This window comes from Hyla sarda, chromosome 7 (assembly GCF_029499605.1).
Source record: "Hyla sarda isolate aHylSar1 chromosome 7, aHylSar1.hap1, whole genome shotgun sequence".
Classification (NCBI taxonomy): domain Eukaryota; kingdom Metazoa; phylum Chordata; class Amphibia; order Anura; family Hylidae; genus Hyla; species Hyla sarda.
Window position 1 is genome coordinate 31486673 of NC_079195.1, and position 15054 is coordinate 31501726.

The following is a 15054-nucleotide window of genomic DNA, read 5'->3' on the forward strand; positions in this document are numbered from 1 at the left end:
GCAGTAATATAGTAGATATATTCTTGTATATAGGAGCAGTATTATAATAGTTATATTCTTGTACATAAGAGCAGTATTATATTAGATATATTCTTGTATATAGGAGCAGTATTATAGTAGTTATATTCTTGTATATAGGAGACAGTATTACAGTAGTTATATTCTTGTATATAGGAGACAGTATTATAGTAGTTATATTCTTGTATATAGGAGCAGTATTATAGTAGATATATTCTTGTATATAGGAGCAGTATTATAGTAGTTATATTCTTGTATATAGGGGCAGTATTATAGTAGTTATATTCTTGTATATAGGAGTAGTATTATAGTAGTTATATTCTTGTATATAGGAGACAGTATTACAGTAGTTATATTCTTGTATATAGGAGACAGTATTATAGTAGTTATATTCTTGTATATAGGAGCAGTATTATAGTAGTTATATTCTTGTATATAGGAGCAGTATTATAGTAGTTATATTCTTGTATATAGGAGAAGTATTATAGTAGTTATATTCTTGTATATAGGTGCAGTATTATAGTAGTTATATTCTTGTATATAGGGGCAGTATTATAGTAGTTATATTCTTGTATATATAGGAGCAGTATTATAGTAGTTATATTCTTGTATATAGGAGCAGTATTATAGTAGTTATATTCTTGTATTTAGGAGCAGTATTATAGTAGTTATATTCTTGTATATAGGAGGCAGTATTATAGCAGTTATATTCTTGTATTTAGGAGCAGTATTATAGTAGTTATATTCTTGTATATAGGAGCAGTATTATAGTAGTTATATTCTTGTATATAGGAGCAGTATTATAGTAGTTATATTCTTGTATATAGGAGCAGTATTATAGTAGTTATATTCTTGTATATAGGAGCAGTATTATAGTAGTTATATTCTTGTATATAGGAGCAGTATTATAGTAGTTATACACTTGTACATAGGAGGCAGTATTATAGTAGTTATGTTCTTGTATATAGTAAAGAAGTTATATTCACGCTTTACATACAGTAGACTGAATGATGACAAACCATTTTTTATCCCCGGCATCGAGGAGTTCCATGTTTCACTTTCAGAACGATTGTGGTTAAACGTGTAGCAGTTTCCATAGATCGCATGGTGAAAGTGTTTGAAATTCCTGGTGGTAAGAAAAAGATTTTCTTATTTACAAATTTTACATACTGATACTGTATAGTGGCTCGGAAGGGGCCGGATTTGATATTACAAATGTAGCAGCGTGATGAATGAGCCCTTCCATGTCTCTGCAAATGGAATATAACATCTTATAATAAGAAGAAAGTGTGTTCAAGAAATGTAACAAGCTATAAACAATATATGAGCAAAGTTATGGGTTGTGGCGTTAAAGGGGTACTCCACTGGAAAATTTTTTTTTTCTTTTTTTTCTTTTTATTTTTTAAATCAACTGGTGGCAGAAAATGAAACAGATTTGTAAATTACTTCTATTTAAAAATCGTAATCCTTCCAGTACTTATACTACAGAGGAAGTTCGTTTCTTTTTCAATTTCCTTTCCGCCTGACCACAGTGCTCTCTGCTGACACTCTTTTTTATTATAAAAATACAAAACAATTCCAAAAAACAAGAACACAAAACAAGCTTAACTAGCTACAACAGAAATGTAAAATAAAATAAAACCCTGCCTAACCGGCCAGCCCAGCTTTAATAAATTCCAAAATATACCAAACTACAACTATACTATACCTATACACCTAAGCAAACTATGAAATTCACACTCACACACATAACATAAAAAAAAAAAAAAAATAAATAAATAAATATTATTTGCTCAACTTGGCTAATTAAATGAAATAAATAAACCAACATAAAATTCAGCACCACCTGGCTATAACTCAAAATCATCCATACTTGGGAAAATAAATAAATAAATAAATAAATAAATAAATAAAGCAACAGAAAACATAACACACGCATAATCTCCAAAACTAAGAAAGACACACACACACACATATATTGAGAATGAAAATAACAACAGCACAACTTGGCTTATTAAATAAAAAATAAATAAATAAATAAATAAAACAAAAAATAAATAAATAAATAAAAAAAAAAAAGCACACCTCTGCTTTTTAAATAAAAGTTATATATACACAGACAAAAAACACCTATATACAATAATAATACTACATAACTACAACTGGTCCGACTGCCCTTTTTTTATGGCTAATGCAACAATATAAAACAAAATACATGACACAATATATCAACAAATAAATAAAATAAAACAATAATATAAAACAATATACATAGCACAGTATACATACAAATATAATAAATGTGCCTCACAAAAATACCTACAAAAACCCAAAAATAAATCCTACACTAAAACTGTGCCCTCTCCCACACCACCCCTCCTGTACATGGGCCAGTCCATAACCGTTCGTACAGTTCTTAAGTCCAATCCTTAACTGACCCATGTCAGATCTCTTAACCCCTTAAGGACCAAGGACGTACCGGTACGTCATTGGTCCTTCTCTTCTGATATAACGCGGGGTTACACAGTAACCCCGCGTCATATCATGGCGGGCCCAGCGTCATAGTGAAGCCGGGACCCGCCTCTAATAGCGCGCAGCGCCGATCGCGGCGCCGCGCGCTATTAACCCTTTAGCCGCGCGCTCAAAGCTGAGCCGCGCGGCTAAAAGTGAAAGTGAAAGTTCCCGGCTAGCTCAGTCGGGCTGTTCGGGATAGCCGCGGCTAATCGCGGCATCCCGAACAGCTGACAGGACAGCGGGAGGGCCCCTTCCTGCCTTCTCGCTGTCCGATCGCCGAATGACTGCTCAGTGCCTGAGATCCAGGCATGAGCAGTCATGCGACAGAATCGTTGATCACTGGTTTCTTATGAGAAACCAGTGATCAACATAGAAGATCAGTGTGTGCAGTGTTATAGGTCCCTATGGGACCTATAACACTGCAAAAAAAAAGTGAAAAAAAAAAGTGAATAAAAATCATTTAACTCCTCCCCTATTAAAAGTTTGAATCACCCCCCTTTTCCAATAAAAAAAAAAACACAGTGTAAATAAAAATAAAAATAAACATATGTGGTATCACCGCGTGCGGAAATGTCCGAATTATAAAAATATATCATTAATTAAACCGCTTGGTCAATGGCGTGCGCGCAAAAAAATTCCAAAGTCCAAAATAGTGCATTTTTGGTCACTTTTTATAGCATTTAAAAATGAATAAAAAGTCAAAGATCAATAAGTCCTATCAATGCAAAAATGGTACCGTTAAAAACTTCAGATCACGGCGCAAAAAATGAGCCCTCATACCGCCCCATACACGGAAAAATAAAAAAGTTATAGGGGTCAGAATATGACAATTTTAAACGTATTAATTTTCCTGCATGTAGTTATGATTTTTTCCAAAAGTCCGACAAAATCAAACCTACATAAGTAGGGTATCATTTTAATCGTATGGACCTACAGAATACATATCAGGTGTCATTTTTACCGAAAAATGTACTACGTAGAAACGGAAGCCCCCAAAAGTTACAAAACAGCGTTTTTTTTTTTCAATTTTGTCGCACAATGATTTTTTTTCCCGCTTCACCATAGATTTTTGGGCAAAATGACTGACGTCATTACAAAGTAGAATTGGTGGCGCAAAAAATAAGCCATCATATGGATTTTTAGGTGTAAATTTGAAAGAGTTATGATTTTTTAAAGGCAAGGAGCAAAAAACGAAAATGCAAAAACGGAAAAACCTCCGGTCCTTAAGGGGTTAAGGAAGAAAGAGAAAAGAAAAAAAAACAACACCCACAAATGCCCCCTCCCCACCTAGCACTCCAACCAACCAACTAAATACAACCTTACATACAAGACCACAACCCAATTTAGGCCCAAGTTCAGTGCCTGTAAGCCCTTCATACCATATCAGCTGAAAACAAAACAAAAAGCTATGGTGCACATGCAACAGCCCACCACCAGGGAGAAGGATGGCAGATCTGATACACTGAAGAAATTTAAACTCTTTCCCTAACTCCCCCTACTATTCTCCCTAATTCTATCCCTTCATCAAACTGACCCTACTATCACCCTATCTCTATCCCCGTATGCCTGTCCCTAACCAAAATAAAGGTACTCTACCAAAAAGGTCTAGTACCTAGGGCACATCAAAAGAAAATCCTCTCCATAGGAGAGAAGCCCTACTGGAGTCAAGACTGCCATACTCCAAAGACCTGATCTTCCCGAGGTCACCGGTGATGTTCCTACAGACCTCCACCTCGGAGAGGACTTTCTGCTGGGTTGACACTAAACACCGTGCATTCCACGTGTGATACTTAACCACTAAGCTAACTAAAAATAAAGTGCCCCGATCTCGGCCACCGAGGGTCCTGAATGCCCCATAAGCCCACTCCGGATAGGTAAGGCCGGCAAGCTGACTCCAGCCAATGGAAGCGCCCACCCGGTTGTAGACCCCTACGTTAAAGGGACAATGAAGCAGGAAGTGGTCCATGCTTTCCAGCGTGTCCACACACTCTTCTCGGGGACACCCCCGGTCATCAGAGTTCCTGTACTTCAGGTTGTCCCTTACACCTAGCTTCCCCTGAAAGCAGCGCCAGGCCAAGTCCCAAAACTTCTGGGGATCCTTTTCAAGTTTAAAAGATACAACCCCACCCTCATATCCCGACCTGGGCAGTCCCTGAGCGCCAGAGGCTTCTGGAAGTGGGTCAACAGAACCCGTTTGTCAAGGAACTGCCTTGACTGGGTCCTGATCTCCCACACTCCCAGACCGGAAGATATCCATGGGGTGTACGGAGGTCCTTCACTTGCCCTCCTCTCTCCCATTCCTGGAAGAAAGCCCGAAACCATTCCCTGCAGGAGAGTACCCACGGAGAAGCCCTCTCTTTCCAGAGGTTAGAGATGTTAGCTTTCAAGAAGGTGTTTGTTAAGAACACCACAGGGTTTACCATAGATAAACCCCCTAGTCTCCTCGTACGGTACGTAACCTCCCTCTTGACTAGGTTCAACCTGTTCCCCCATAACAGTTGGAAAAACAGGCTGTAGACCCTAGTGTAGTAAGCCTCTGGCAAGATACATACACTGCCCAGATAGATAAACAAGGGGAGCAGGTACGATTTGATCAGGTGTACCCTTTCTCTGAGAGTCATAGACCAACCCTTCCACTGGTTCACCCTGTGAGTGGCATCATGGAGCTTACCGTCCCAGTTTTTGGTGGGATAATCATCCTGGCCGAATGTGATGCCCAGAATTTTTGCTGAGTCTTGGGGCCCTGGGAGGGTGTCCGGGAGATCAAATGTGGGATCCCCCCCTCCCAGCCAGAGACTTTCACACTTTTCCCGGTTGATCTTGGACCCGGATGCCTCCGAGTAGTGCTCCACCTCTGACATCACCACATCGACCTCCTCCCTCGAGGAGACGAAAATAGTGACATCATCAGCGTACGCCACCACTCTCTGGGTGACATCCAGCTCCACCAGACTCATCCCGACTCCCGCCAACGGCCCACGATCTACTCTACGGACGAAGGGATCAATCGAGAACACGTATAAAAGCGGGCTCAAAGGACAACCCTGACGGACTCCGGACCCCACCTCAAAAGAGCGGCCAGACCACCCGTTCACCAGTGGGAAACTCTCTGCCCCGGCATACAAGATCTTAAGCCAATTCACAAAAGTACTCGGTAAGCCATATCTCAGGAGGACGGACCAGAGGTACTCGTGGTTCACCCGATCAAATGCTTTGGCCTGATCCAAGGACAGCAAGTACCCCTTCCAGAGACCCGCACTACTCCGCTCCACTGCCTCCCTGACACTGAGGACAGCACTTAAGGTGCTTCGGCCTGGAACAGAGCAGTGCTGAGCCCCCGAAAGGAGCCGGGGTGCAAACTTCACCAGCCGATTAAACAGTATCTTGGCCAGAAGCTTCATGTCCGTATTGAGAAGAGCTATGGGCCTCCAATTCTCAACACGGCTAGGATCTTTACCTTTTGGGAGAAGAATCAGGGCTGACCTCCTCATTGACTTTGGCAGAGTGTCCGAGGAGAGACACTCATTGAATACCTTGGTCAAGAGGGGAGCTAAAGACTCCTTAAAGGTCTTATACCACTCGGATGTTAAGCCATCTGGACCTGGCGACTTCTTGGGGGCGAGCCCCTCGATCGCCAGTCTCACTTCCTCTTCCCTGATATCTTCTGCCAAAACATCAAGAGAGGGGTCTACCCCTGGCTCAGGAATGGCTTCAGCCAGGAAAACCGACATCCTGTCTCGATCTAGATCCTTCCTCCCCAAGAGGTGTGAGTAGAAGGATCTGACGACCTCCAGGATCCCTGATCTGGACCGATTCAGAGATCCTGTACTATCAACCAGTCCTGAGACTACTTTACTACTCACTGACATCTTGCAGTTCTTGTAAGGGTCGGGCGAGCAGTACTTCCCGTAATCCCTCTCAAAAACCAAAGATGCGTGCCTATCGTACTGACACCTCATCAGCAAGGACTTCACTCTGGAGATATCATCACGACTACCTCCAGTCGAGACAAGAAACTCGAGTTTCCTCCTCAGACTCTGATACAGGCGATACCTATTCAGGGACCTGAGGCTCGAGAGCTGGCGGAAGAACCCCGCAACCTGCTTCTTGAATATCTCCCACCACTCTGACTTACTACTACAAAGGCCCAGTAAAGGTACCTGACTCTGAAGAAAATCCTCAAAGGACTGTCTTATCTCCGCTTCCTCCAGGAGGGACGAATTCAGCTTCCAATAACCTTTACTCATCCGGGGGGTCTCTGAAACATTCAGGGAAAACAAAATCATACAGTGATCAGAGAACTCCACCTCAACCACGGACACTGCGGAAGAGACGGCTTCCTCCTTTAAATAAAACCTGTCTATCCTAGACCTGCGACTACCTTGATGATAGGTGAAACCCGCGTGGCCTGAGGGGCTCCGGATGTGGGCATCCTCTAGGCGAGCTTCCCTAACTATATTATTAAGGGCCACACTATCGCAATCCAGCGGACCGTTGGAGCCTCTCCTATCTTGGGACCTTGTGACATTATTGAAGTCCCCTCCAAAGATCACCAGCCGGCTAGTAAAAAGGAAGGGCTTAATCCTCATAAAGAGATTTTTACGGCCCAGCTTTGTTTGTGGGGCATAGATGTTTATGAGCCGGAGCTCTTGTCCCTTCATGAGGACATCTAAGATCAGGCACCTCCCCATTTCTAACTCAATAACCCGTCTGCATTCAACCGGAGTGGTAAAAAGGACCGCCACCCCACTATACGGCTCAGCCGCAAGAGACCAGTGGGAGGGCCCGCGCCTCCACTCTCTTCTGGCTTTCACCAGAGAGGCTAGATCTGACAACCTGGTCTCCTGTAAAAGGAAAATGTCGGCTTCAACACGGCCGAGAAAATCGAAGGCTGCGAATCTAGCCGTATCCGACTTTATACTGGCACAGTTAATAGATGCCAGCGTCAATGGGGTGAGTGCCGCCATCATTGGTGATTGAGTTAGACGGCCACACCTTTACTTCTGCTTCCCCTTCTTTTTTGCCCCCTCATCCCCTGAAGAAGAGGAAAGGGCAGGACCACTTTTCGACCTTTTCTTAGACTCTGATTGGTCCATGGGGTCCCCGTCTCCGTCCGGCCCCAGTCTAGCCCTGCCCTCCGAGGAAGGTGCCTCCACAGGACAGGGCCCAGTTCCCCCCAGAGGCTCTCTCACCCTAGGCACCCCGCCCTCACCTTCCCCCTCCAAGGAGGGGGAGGAGATGGTATCGAGGACGAGGTATCGGTTTGACAGGTCAATCAGAGGGGGGCAGTCAGGCTTCCGTTTTGGACCTGGCCCGTAGTACAAGGCTTAACAGAGGGCTCCGACCTCTTCTTTCTCCCTTTCCTTTTGCCCTTGTCTTTCTTTTTTGGCCTCTCCCCACTCTCCTCATCCACACTTTCATAGTGGGAGGAATCGGAAGGGTCGGCCATATTGCCTTCCTCTCTGCGCAGCCTCCTGATCTCCTCATTCAGCACATTCTCCCCCAGAGCTTCAGTGGTTACAGGGCCAGCTTCAGGAACAGGGGCCGGAGCTACCCCAGTCACCTGGGCACTCTCCAGCTCCCTATTCCTCCTACGAGTTTCCTCCCGCCTTAGTTTGGCGGGGCCCTTTATCCTCGTCACTAGCCCTGTTGTGCCCCCATCCCTGCTCGTATCCTCCCCAGCCGAGGCAACTTCACAGCTCTCCCCGGCCGGAGCAGTCGCAGCACGGGCGAAAGCACTCGGACAACGGCTGAAAGGGTGCCCGAGGACACCACACAGGTGGCACCGAATCTGCCTACAGGATGCGGCCAGATGACCCACCCCACCACACAAAGCACAGACCTGTACAGTACAGGCTGCGCTAAAATGGGTGGGGCTGCCGCACATGTGACAGACCTTAGGCTGCCCCTGGTAGAAGACCTGGATCCTGTCACGTCCAAGGAAGGCGGCTGACGGAATGTGGGCAACTGTACTACCTGAACGTTTGAGTTTGACGGAAAACGTCCAGGCCCCGGACCAGATCCCGTGCTCATCCAAATTTTTCTTGGGCATGTCCGTCACATCCCTATATCGACCGAGCCAGGTCATGATGTCATAACAAGAAAGTGACTCATTACGGGTCAAAACTGTCACTTTCTTGACTGAGTTCTGACGGGAAATCGCCTTTACAGCAAAATCCCGCCAGCCGGGCTCGTTCTTCGCCACTTCGTAGTTTGACCAGAAGAGTTCGAGACCCTCCGGCCGAACGAAACTGACGTTAAACTCAGACGAACCGTAGGGGTGGATCAGGGCAAAGATGTCACTCGCCCTGAATTCCATCTAGAGGAGGAGCTCAACCACTTTAGCGCGAGACGGGCACGCATCCTCGCCCCTCCAAATCAGACGGACCACATTCCTACGGTTATTGTCCTGCCCGGGTGTCGGGAGGGACCAGACCACCTCCCCATTCTGCTCTCGGAAAGCCCCCAAACCGTGCCTCTCTATCCAGAAAGACAGGTCGACCTCACCCCTTCCCTCTACCTGGATCGACCTGTCGCCCCTACGCAGAGCCTCCAGGAGGCGCTGTTGCAAGTAACCCCTGGGGCCGGACGGAGATGGGGACCCCACCGAATCCCCGGCAGCAACACTGGCATAGCTCCTAGGAGCAGTCACTGCCGGGGGGGCAGCCGGACCAGACCCACACCCAGGAGCACCATTCACACCACAACTCCCATCATCCATACCAGATGTTGCATTCACACCACCACTACTCCCACCATCATTCACTCCACTGGCACTCCTCCCAATCACAACACTACCACCCCCATCATTCTCACAACCTGCACTCACTTCCTGCCTAACATATCCTGGGCTGGCTGGGACCTGTAGTACCACCGGTTTTAATACAGGTTTTCTTGCTGGCTTAGCTGCCGCTGGGGTCAACGCTGATGGCTCCTCCTTCATAGGCGATGTTACCACCTGAGTCTGGGGCTGCCCCACCGGGCGCACCCCAGCTCCTCCCACAATGCCACCACTAGGCTTGCCCGACCGCTCAGGCTCTGCTGATGACACTGACGCCCGGACACTCTCCCCCCTCACAGAGGAGTGCCCTGCAGCGCCCGCAGAAACCACAGTACTCGGGGTACCGCCCCCCGAGCACACGGACCGACCTTTCTCTGCTTCCGACGCCCAGACACTCCCCCCCCCCTCACAGGAGAGTACCCAGCAGCGTCGGTAGTGCCCACAGCACTCGGGGAACCGCCCCCCAAGCACACGGCAGCATAGCTCTTCTCTGGCATTTGGACATGCCCCCCGCCACCCTGGGGCGTCCCAGCAGCGCCAGAGTTGCCCAACATGAGCCCATCCTGCCCTTCCCTACCGGCAGGACGGGTGGGCTTCACATCTATTGCGTCCATAGCCATTTCAGACGCCATTCTGTACCCCCCTTGCTGGCCCCGCTCCACCACAGGAACGGCGTCTTGCAGTTTGGGGGGCTCAGCAGCCTGAACCAGCTTTGCAGCTGACCCAGACTGCTGGAAAGGTACGAACATGTACTGCACAGATTGTTGGGTCTTCTGCTTCTTTGCTTTACGCCTGACTTTTCCATCCTCGCACTGATCTTCACCGAAGGTGAAATTCTGGAGGTGGACTGGGGATTCCTGCATGACAATTGCCCTCAATAAACCCCCAGCCTCACTCTCCACATCGTCCTCCTCACTGTCAGTCACAGGGAGCGCCACTTGGGCCGGCTCTATGTAGCTGTCCTGGGTGTCACAGGGCATAGGAACAGACACAGCATCCTCCACCACATGCGCTCCTTCCTCTACCTTCTCCTTAACTCCTTCACTGCCATCCTCACTATCTTCACCGCCACTACTCTCCCCATCATCCACCTCAACCTCCACCTTACCTGGGGATTTCATGGCGGCAAACCTTTCATCATTTGCCAGCTTCTCTCTTAGGAGACCGCTGCCCTCCAGGATCTCTGCCTTTCTCTCCTCCAGCTTGGCAATCTGGGCTTTCAGGGCTGTGATCCTTTTCTTCAGCTCAGGCTTGCTTCTCCTGGACCCAGAGTTTGCCAGACTCTGAGTCCCACGCAGATCTTCTCTTGCAAGCCTGAGCTCTTTACTGCAGCTGTCGTATTCCGCAAAGCGTGCGGCCATGCGGGAGCAGTAGGTCTCACTTGATTCTTTGGGGCCTCTTTCAGCCCACATCTCCAAACTCTTCCTCCTTGTTTTCCTTCCACCACCAGATCTCTGGCTGGCACCTGTTGCCTGATGAGCAGAGCTTGCATTGCTGCAGACTCTGCTGGATCTTCTGCCTCCGGCTGGAACAATGGCTGTAGCAGTTTTCTCTCCACCCCCCGCCAGCCTTGAAGAACGGGGAATGGAGGCCTGAGGCTCCATGCAGGAAAGTTCTCCCAGGGAGCCTGCCACACCCCTGGGAAAGCCTCGATGTAAAATGCTGCTTCTCTGGATGTCTGGAGCTCAAACGAGACACACCCGACAGCTTCTCACACAGAACTCCTCTGGACTACAGGATGTGCTCTCTGCTGACACCTCTGTCCATGTCAGGAACTGTCCAGAGTAGGAGCAAATCCCCATAGCAAACCTCTCCTGCTCTGGACAGTTCCTGACATGGACAGAGGTGTCAGCAGAGAGCACTGTGGTCAGACAGAAAAGAACTCCAGAAAGAAATACAACATCCTGTGGAGCATACAGCAGCTGATAAGTACTGGAAGGATTAAGATTGTTTAATAGAAGTAATTTACAAATCTGTTTAACTTTCTGGCATCAGTTGAAAAAAATGTTTTCCATGGGAGTACCCCTTTAACAGCCTCTATTTTATTGTTTTAGGAAGTCTGAGAACATGTGCACATCCAACCAAAGGGCAATTGTGAGGTCAGGCACTGATGTTAGACAATAGATCTGGCTTTTATCCGCATTCCAAATCATCTTTGATGGGGTTAAAGGTCAGGAATCTGTGCTTTACACTGCTGCTCCAGCCTCTGCTTGACATTGTGTATTGTGATCTTAGGCTTGCGTGCAGCCACTTGACTGGGGAAATGTATTTTATGAAGCTTTCCCTTAAAGTCAGTGTGTCAGAATCTTAGAACATGACTATGTGGTGTCCCAGTACGGGAGTTGTTACCCCGTACCCTTGCTGCCCTATCAAGTAGCCTCCTTGCAGTGTCCCCTGGTCCCCTCCTGCATCTGTTCTACTGTAATTGTATATTATCCCCTATGTTATGTATATAAGAATCTTGTATCTTTAAGAAAGGTTAACATGTGATCACCAGTTGTCATGTGATTGTTATCCAGGGGGTATCAGTGACCAGGTGACATTAGGGTGACCAATGGGACCCCACCAGAGTCTTCCCCATAAAAGCCCTGGGAGGTGTCTCTTCTCTCTCTTAGTGCCTGAGTCTTTGCTGAGGTGCAGTCGAGCCTAAGAGTCTGGAGTCATATGAGCCTCAAGTCAAGTCTACAGCCACAAGTAGAGATGAGCAAACTTACAGAAAATTCGATTTGTCACGAACTTCTTGGCTCGGCAGTTGATGACTTTTCCTACATGAATTAGTTCAGCTTTCAGGTGCTCCGGTGGGCTGGAAAATGTGGATACAGTCCTAGGAGACTCTTTCCTAGGACTGTATCCACCTTTTCCAGCCCACCAGAGCACCGGAAAGCTGAACTAATTCATGCAGGAAAAGTCATCAACTGCCGAGCCGAGAAGTTTGTGACGAATCGAATTTACTGTAAGTTCGCTCATCTCTAATCACAAGCTACAAGTCTACAAGTAACTACAGTCACAGCTTAGTCTGTCTCCAGTCAAGTCAGTCACTGTCATCTATTGTCAAGTCAATGTGGCCTGCACTAAATTGTCCAAAACCACTAGTAAAGCTACCGTTGTCTGTAACTTGGCGTCGGAGTCATTATTGCCCCCCTGCCCAGCCCAGGATCCAGCAGCATACCTTTGGATGGTATTGAGGATAAACCATGCCCTGGCGTCATGAATACAAGGGGTTAATGCCTTCTGCCCCTAGGGTAATTCCATCTGCCCTGCATCTCACACCCCATACCACAACTTGAAATGTATGCCAAGCTAGATATCTCTCCAGAAGGAAAGAATGTCCATCTGTAGACAGCTGTTTTGGGTTTATTGCCCTTGGATAGTACTGAGCACTGCGGCTGGTGAGAGGCCTATTATCATGGGACCAAAAGGGCAATAACCCTGTTACAGATGTCTAAAGATGGATATTCTTTACTTCTGACGTGGGTTAATTTCCCTGTCATGTTCTAAGACTTCTAGTTGGAGTGAAATACTGACTTTAAGGGTAAGCTAACTGGAGATGGTGGTGTGAGAGAGCTGCTTTGCATATCTCTTCTTCCAAGGGATAAGACTAGAGTCAAGGTGCAGAAATCTCCAGGGAGAGGTGACCCCTGGGTGCTGTAACCTGCTGAGTGAAAGTACATTACATGCACTGCACTTTTGAACCCACTATCTGAACCCAGGGCCGGTTCTGTGTAGAGCGCCCTCTTGATGGGGGCACTGCTCTGCTTGATGTAAGAAAGTTAGCAACCAGCCAACATCTGAAGCACCCGCCGCTCATCCGAAGCACCCGCCCAGCCAGAACCATTGTCGCGTGAGGAGGGGTTTGTTACAGTGTGTCACCCCAGTAGGAAGGTGGAGGTGAAGCAAATGGGTGGGGTCAAGGGACGGCAAAATTGGCTTTCGCCTAGGGTGGCAAAAATCCTAGCACCAGCCCTGACTTTACCCTTCTGGGCACTCACTTCTAACCTTCTGGCCTTCTTCTGGCTGCTAGTCATTATAAGAAACTTTTCTAGATCTGGCAAGATGTCCGGGCTCAATTTCACAGCGTTTGCCTGATTTAAAACCGGCATACCACGGTTTTAGGTCCGGTCAGAAAACCGGATACGGGGCAAAAATGAGCCGACCGGAGTCACCGTTTGACTCTGGTCGGCTCATTGAAATGAATTAGCTACGGGCCGGGTCCGGCTGGGATACGGGAGCGCCCGGTTTTCGCTCCCACCCCCCCCCCCCCAGCCGGATCCAGTTCCCGAACAGTAAAATCGTAGTGTGAACCCACTCTTACAGTGTATGCACAAAATGCAAAAGACAGAAGTCCTGTTACAGTCATGGTCCCACTACTTACCCCTCATTCAGACAGTGCTCCTCATTGAATCTGCAGGCAAATATGAAGTTGGCCAGTTGTGCCTCTTCGATATTTTCTTGAATGGGCACCCTAGCCAGGATGTTAATGTACTGAAAGCGATACCATTCCCGGATAGCGTCTACTCCTGAGCTGTAGGTCTTATAAAAACAGTCTCCTCCTGTTTCATTACACTAGGAGTAAAAACATATTTCCAGTAAGTCTATGGGAAAAGTCAATATTTCAAAACTTTAGATACTGAAATGATTCTTTGTAGATGTGTCTAGGCTTTGGGGAGCAGGGCAGGTTCTGGCTTTAGGCAAAATAGGCAGCTGCCTACAGCACCCTCTTGATGGGGGGCGTCACTCTGCCCTCTGCAAGAAAGTTAGTAGCCAGCCAGCACATCCAAAGCACCCGCCCAGCCCCCGCCCAGCCAGCACCACTGTTGCAATCCCCTCTTACCCGGTTCCATAATAATCTGCAACTTCAGCGGAGCCAAAGGGCGGGGTCAAGAGGCGGCAAAATTAGCTTTCGCCTAGAGTGGCAAAAAGCCCTGTTGGGGAGTTCCATCAATTATGGTTTAGATACCAATTGCTTTACATGCTTTCATCACCTTAAAGGAGAACTCCAGCCAAAATCAATTAATATGGGGGGGGGGGGGGGGGTTCCGACCGATGGGACCCCGCAATCTCTGAAACGGGACCCTGGCTCTTAGTAAAGAGCGTGTGTCGTCTAGCGGTAGATCAGACACTCTAGATCAGATACTAGATCACGCAGTCTAGATTAGTGTTTCCAAACCAGTGTGACTCCAGCTGTTGCAAAACTACTACTCCAAGCATGCCCGGACAGCCTTCGGCTGTCCGGGCATGCTAGGAGTTGTAGTTTTGCAACAGCTGGAGCCACATTGATCTGGAAACACTGATCCAGATCATGCACTTTAGATCAGGAATTCTAGATCAGTCACTCTAAATATGCCAAAATAGATCAGACACTTGATCACAAACTCTGGGTCGGGCACTTTAATTCAGGCAATCTAGATCAGACACTGTAGTTCAAGCACTGTAGATCGGTCACTCTGGATCAGACATTCTAAATCATGTTCTCTAGATCAGCCACTTTAAATTAGACACTAGATCTCACATTCTAGGTCAGACAATCCAAGATCGGGCACTCTAGATTAGGCATTTATTCCAATGTAAACCCATGTATTGGAAGCTAAACACATAGCAAAAACATTAAAGGGTGGAAAACGTATTTATTTTTTTTTTTTTATGAACTGGTGCCAGAAAGTTAAACAGATTTCTTTCTTCTATTAAAAAAAATCTTAATCCTTCCAGTAATTATCAGCTGCTGTTAGGGATGTAAGAAAAAA

General features: G+C 47.0%; 2 protein-coding genes across 10 annotated transcripts in view; one reads left to right on the plus strand and one right to left on the minus strand.

Annotated features, from left to right (window-relative positions):
* SCNN1A (sodium channel epithelial 1 subunit alpha) overlaps window positions 1–15054 on the minus strand; it is a 244685-nt gene that overhangs the window by 70772 nt on the left and 158859 nt on the right. For all 8 annotated transcript variants that reach the window (XM_056530726.1, XM_056530728.1, XM_056530724.1 and 5 more), the window contains 2 exons: window positions 13686–13876; window positions 1038–1144 (listed from right to left, as the gene is read on the minus strand). In XM_056530726.1, the coding sequence (XP_056386701.1) occupies window positions 1038–1144; window positions 13686–13876 (298 nt within the window). The remainder of the gene's footprint in view (window positions 1–1037; window positions 1145–13685; window positions 13877–15054) is intronic.
* LTBR (lymphotoxin beta receptor) overlaps window positions 1–15054 on the plus strand; it is a 214515-nt gene that overhangs the window by 7833 nt on the left and 191628 nt on the right. The window lies entirely within an intron of this gene.